Source organism: Octopus bimaculoides, chromosome 11 (genome assembly GCF_001194135.2).
Source record: "Octopus bimaculoides isolate UCB-OBI-ISO-001 chromosome 11, ASM119413v2, whole genome shotgun sequence".
Taxonomy (NCBI): Eukaryota; Metazoa; Mollusca; class Cephalopoda; order Octopoda; family Octopodidae; genus Octopus; species Octopus bimaculoides.
Window position 1 is genome coordinate 16,355,824 of NC_068991.1, and position 6,358 is coordinate 16,362,181.

The following is a 6,358-nucleotide window of genomic DNA, read 5'->3' on the forward strand; positions in this document are numbered from 1 at the left end:
ATATATATATATATATATATATATATATATACTACATTGGTTGACAGAAAGACAACTCTTAAATAATTTATTTAGATGTCTGAATTTGAACTCAGAAGAAATGCCACTAAGCATTTTTCCCACTGCAGGAATGATTCTGCCAGCTCACTGCCTTAATCCGCCACAAACAGTGACAACATAATTCATGTTTTTCTTCTTTTTTTTTTTACTCTCTTATAATTGTACTTTCTTTTTGTTTTGTTAATTTTCAGCTTTTACGAAAAAGGAATTCTCTGATCTGCTGGCCAAAGTTGTACCTATTACAATATATATCGGGGCTGTGGCCTTAGGTATTGAGGTGCTCATTTCTTTTGTCAGGTAATGAAGTTTATATTTTTGACCACCCTGCCCTACTTTTTTTTTTTTTTTTTAAGGCTGAAGAGAGTAGAGGGAGGTTTTTTTTTATTAGAAGTGGTAGTTCATCAGATTTTAGGATGCTGGGAACAACAAACGAGGGAGCAAGTCAGTGTCGTCGTCGTCGTTTAACGTTCGCTTTCCATGCTAGCATGGGTTGGACGATTTGACTGAGGACTGGTGAAACCAGATGGCTACACCAGGCTCCAGTCTGATTTGGCAGTGTGTGTGTGTGTTTCAGAACCATGTGATATGGGATTTGCTTTCACTGTAAGGATGCTATTGGCTTATGTCATTGACTGTAGTCACGAGTTAACCAATGTTTTATAAGTGAAACTTGATAGAGAGAAACTGGAACTATAGTTTACAGCCGACATGAGGTTTGATTTTCATAGGCTAGATGGACGAAATATTGCTAAGCATTTCACCCAGCATGCTAATGATTCTACCAGCTCACCAATTTCTATGTTGGTGATGATACGATAATAATAGCAGTAGTAGTAGTAGTAGTAGCAGTGGAGGTGCAATGGCCCAGTGGTTAGGGCAGTGGACTCGCAGTCATAGAATCGCGGTTTCAATTCCCAGACCGGGCGTTGTGAGTGTTTATTGAGCGAAAACACCTAAAGCTCCACGAGGCTCCGGCAGGGGATGGTGGCGAAACCTGCTGTACTCTTTCACCACAACTTTCTCTCACTCTTTCTTCCTGTTTCTGTTGTACCTGTAATTCAAAGGGCCAGCCTTGTCACACTGTGTCACGCTGAATATCCCCGAGGACTACATTAAGGGTACACGTGTCTGTGGAGTGCTCAGCCACATGCACGTTAATTTCACGAGCAGGCTGTTCCGTTGATCGGATCAACTGGAACCCTCGACGTTGTAAGCGACGGAGTGCCAACAACAACAACAGTAGTAGCAATAGTTTCAAAGTCTGGCATAAGACCAGCAATTTTAAAGGGAGTAGAATTGTCAAAGACCAAAACCAATAGACGAATAGAATCATAACAAAAATGTGTGCCAAGATTTGAAAAAAATTTCCCTTTCTGTTTCAGATGTTGGAAGAATGAGAAAGGACTTTTGCGTAAACTTTTGTCTTCAGTTGGAGTGACGCTAGTTGCAGTCCTTGCTGCCATCATGTTTGCTATCAGTTTGGTAAGCTTTCTTCCCTTCTTTCATTATTTCCTTCTTCCTCTCTATTTCTTTTCGTTTCATGCCTTCCATTTTTCTCTCATTTCATTTATTTTTTCTTTATTTCCTTCAATGTTTAAGTGTCAGTGAATGTGCTTGTTGTAACAATAGTAGTAATAATAATAATAATAGTAGTCCACCCTGTCAGTCCATGTTATAGCTACCATAAAATGTTATTTCTATTACGGAATATTCCATATTTGTTTTCTTACATAAACTATTACCATAAGGCTTAAACAACTGACTATTTGACTGGCTGACTGTCATTTGTGGTGTTTCTTATGTCCATGTCTATTATGTAGTCTTTGGTATGTTGCCATATTCATCGTCACTTTACATCTCTTCTTCGATGCTTGCATGGGTTGGTTGGGTCTTTGCTGATGCAGCTTCTCACCTCTTATTGCAATCCGTTCATCATTTATTTCCTTCATGGAATTCAGCATCTTCAGATTATCCTTCATTGCTTCTTCATATGTCTTCCTCAGTCTTCTTTTTCTGTATCATAATTCATTTACCATTTTTCATTCAATGTCAAACTTCTCCATGCTTCCATGGTCAAACGGAGTCTATTGCGGTAGATTTTTCTGTGGCTGGATGCGCTTCTTGTTGCTTAAACCTCACCTGTTTCTGAATAATATATTTCCCATGACCAGACGTGTTTTTTGCAGAATATTGGAAAGGAATGACAGTGCTTGTATGGCAGTGACACTCATTTACAACTATTGTGTGGTGTCAAGACAAAGAGACATAACATAAACAAACTGTCTCTCACACACAAACACATGTATGCGTGCCTACGCACACACATCCAGGTCCATATACTGAGATCGAATTTCCAAATCTAGGTTCCAGCTGTAGAAACTTTCAGCTGTAGAAACTCTGCCAAATCAGATTGGAGCCTGGTGTAGCCTTCGGGTTCCACCAGTCCTCAGTCAAATCGTCCAACCCATGCTAGCATGGAAAGCGGACGTTAAACGATGATGATGATGATGATGATGATCATGATTGTTTGATGCTCGTCTTCTTCACACAAGGTCAGAGGCCGTTTTGTGAAGTTATACTTTTTTTTTTCTAATTTATCTACAACTACTATGTCCAAAGATAATCCATGACTAGAAATATTTAACTTTGCTATCAAATATTTATAACAGTCAGGACATATTTAAAATCATATCGTTGCCAGTGCCCCTGGACTGGCTCTTGTGCAGGTGGCACATAAAATACACCATCTTGAGCGTGGCCGTTGCCAGTACCGCCTGACTGGCCTTCATGCAGGTGACACGTAAAAGCACCCACTACACTCTCTGAGTGGTTGGCGTTAGGAAGGGCATCCAGCCGTAGAAACTCTGCCAAATCAGATTGGAGCCTGGTGTTGCCATCTGGTTTCACCAGTCCTCAGTCAAATCGTCCAACCCATGCCAGCATGGAAAGCGGACGTTAAACGACGATGATGATGATGATGATCACGATGATCACAATATGGTGTTCATCTGAACATGCAGGCCTGATCTCAAGGGAAACAACTTAATATTAACACATACCAGGTGTTTTGAATGAATTAAAATCAACCACTCAAAATACCACAAAGAATCTAGTCTAATATGCTAAGAAATCCTTCAGTCCACCATCATCCTGGATTGGTAATTTATTCTATTGATCCTGAAGAGATGAAAAGGAAAGATGACTCCAGCTGGATTTGAACTCAGAGTGCAGACGGCAAGAACAAATACTTGTAATTTTGGCATTTATTCTTTCTTTTACTTGTTTCAGTCATTTGACTGTGGCCACGCTGGAGCACTGCCTTTAGTCGAGCAAATCGACCCCAGGACTTATTCTTTGGAAGCCTAGTACTTATTCTACCGGTCTCTTTTGCCGAACCGCTAAGTTATGGGTATGTAAACACACCAGCATTGGTTGTCAATCGATGTTGGGGGGGGACAAACATAGATACACAAACATATACACACACACACATATATATATATATATATATATATATATATATATATACATATATACGACGGGCTTCTTTCAGTTTCTGTCTACCAAATCCACTCACAAGGCTTTGGTCAGCCCGAGGCTATAGTAGAAGACACTTGCCCAAGGTGCCACACAGTGCGACTGAACCCAGAACCATGTAGTTGGTTAGCAAGCTACTTACCACACAGCCACTCCTGCGCCTATATTTAATTTTTTTTTTTTTTTTGCCCGTACAGTTTTTCTTCTTTAGCCCCAGGTCAGTCTTATTCCTGAAGGCCACCTATAATTAAAGGTATTTCTGTCACATCCACGCTATCCTTTTCTTTTTTCTGACTATATTTAGGATTACATCATCCAATGTGTCCTTCCTCTTCTTCAGACAGTAGCATGTAATTTGAGGGAGAAATAGCTCCTATTTTTAATAGATCAAGCTACCACCAAGATTTTCTATCGTTGATTCACCTTGTTGGTTATTGTTGTTGAAATAATGTTAGTGTTGTTGTTATTGTTTAACCTCATATTAGCCCTGATTTAGATTTAGCTGGCCTATTGTCAAACTTGCTTCAGCCATAACTATCACAACTTCTTTCAGACATAGTGTTTCTAGAGCCACACTATCCTATGTGTCCTTTTCAAAATGGTATGGCAGGATTTAAAGAGATTTAGCTGTTGTTTGTAGCATATCAAATGATTGCATAGAAGTCCCTACATTCGCTTTTGTTGTTGTTTTGCTCCAGGTTAATCCTTATTAAGCAGATCTATAAACAAAGAAATTCCAGTCATGCGTATCTAGTCTTTCTTTCATGCATAGTATATCTAAGACTACAGTACATGTTCTTCCTTTTTTGGTCAAGTGTTCAGATAGCCTGTGGATGGGATGGTGGAGGAGAATTTCACATTCTATATTGCCTCAGCTTGCCTAGATGTTAGGGAGCAGGTTGATGTGTCAGACCTTTTGGGCAACGGGGGGTGGGAATGTCACTGATAATAGACCAACACCCTTTCCATAGGAAGATATATTACTTTGAAATGGAGCTGATTATTGGCTCTCAATAGTTTATTTGGAACCTAGGAAAATTTTTTCAAAGATATTGGGTTCCTTAAATCTTCACTTCTTTTATTTTCCAAAAGCCATCACCTCTACCAAGTGATGGTAGAGGTGGGAATGTCAAAAACAATCAAAACAAAACAAAACCAAAACCGACATAGTTGTTCTAATTTCTGTTTTTTTAGGTTCCCTATTCCCGTGTTGTTGGCTCAGTACACAGATCCCTTTCAGCAGATATATATGATATGTACAGGCTGTCGACACGTTATAAGATAACCAGCTCCTATGGTCTTTTTCGCAGGTACTCCTATTTTTATACCTGAAAGCCTGCAAGTAATATTTTCTCTTATTCTCACCTGTTTAATTATTTCTATATTCTAGACAGAGAAAAATATTTTACATCCCTTGCGGATGTCTCCTTTTTTTTTTATTCCTCTTTATTTTAAAAGGGACCTAACGAAAAAAGCAGTTTCTGTAATCTTAGTCAAATTAATCTATTATTATTTTAGTCACAGGTCAACCTTGATTGAGCAAAACTAATATCAAAGGTGTTCCAACAATGACCATCCCCTATTAGTTTTTTTTTCTTTCAGACATATACCTAGGACTGCATTATCTAATGTCTCCTATTTTTTGCTGAGACAGTAAAGTGTGATTTAAAGGAAATTTGGCTGCTATTTCTAGCAGTATCAAGTGATCTCCATAGAGGATCCTTCGTTGGCTCAAAATATGCCTTGCTAAACTATTTGATGGTAGTCATATTTCGGTAACTCTATTGAGCAAACTATTTCATCACTGTATTATAGTGATTGTGACTAGCAGAACATATTTGGCGGCATTCATTATTGGACAGCCTCTACCATTGAGCACGATATTTGATTAATATATTTTTGTGGTTGGGGAGAAGTAGGTTTAGAATTTTAGATATATGAATTGCTTATTGAAAAATAGTCTGAGGGTTTAAAGCTATTTAGCAGCTATATTGAATAAATCAAGTTTTAGCATAGAAGTTTAATGGCGGTGCCCCAGCATGGCCACAGCTCATAAGCTGAAACTAGATAAAATGAAAATGAAGTTTTTGTTGCCTTGTGAGTATTTCTTAATGTTGTTTTTTCTAATTAAATTAATTAATTAGTTACTAATAGCATTTTAATACTGCTTTTTGGCTAGGCTCATTCAACTAGTCACTCTACTATATAGTATAGCTTTATTGTTATCATTTTGACCCCAGTACTCAGCTGGTATTTACTACATCAACCCTGAAAGAGTGAAAGGCGAAGTCAACATTGGCAGAATCTGAATGTTCTGAGGCCAAATTCTTCTGAAATTGGCTTTGCCTTTCATCCTTTTGGGGTTAATAAAGTACCAAGTGGTGGGGTGAATGTAATCAACCCCACCACCTCCAACAAATTCCTGTTTTTTGTGTCAAGATTTCAAACAGTTACCATTATTATTATTAAGGTGAATTGTTAGCATGCTGAACATAATGCTTAGCAAATTTTGTCTTTTTGTTCTGTGTTCAGATTCCATCGAGGCTAACTTTTCTTTTCATCCTTTTGTGGATCAAAATAAGTACCAGTTGAGACTTGGGATTGATGTAATTGACTAACCCCTCCCCCAGCCTTTTAGGCTTTGTGCCTATAGCCGAAAACATTATTATTATTATTATTATTATTATTATTATTGAAGGTGGTGAGCTGGCAGAATTATTAGCACACTGGACAGAATTCTTGGCAGTATTTTGCCTGTCAG

The 6,358-nt window shown here is 38.3% G+C and overlaps 1 protein-coding gene across 4 annotated transcripts in view; it reads left to right on the forward strand.

Annotated features, from left to right (window-relative positions):
* The window catches only part of LOC106869725 (lipase maturation factor 2), a 78,719-nt gene that overhangs the window by 46,813 nt on the left and 25,548 nt on the right, over positions 1-6,358 (forward strand). For 3 of the 4 annotated variants that reach the window (XM_014915575.2, XM_014915572.2, XM_014915573.2), the window contains exons 10-11: positions 252-357; positions 1,443-1,542. In XM_014915575.2, the coding sequence (XP_014771061.1) occupies positions 252-357; positions 1,443-1,542 (206 nt within the window). Of the gene's footprint in view, positions 1-251; positions 358-1,442; positions 1,543-4,791; positions 4,908-6,358 lie in introns of all 4 variants that reach the window. The other variant, XM_014915574.2, reaches the window with a different exon arrangement.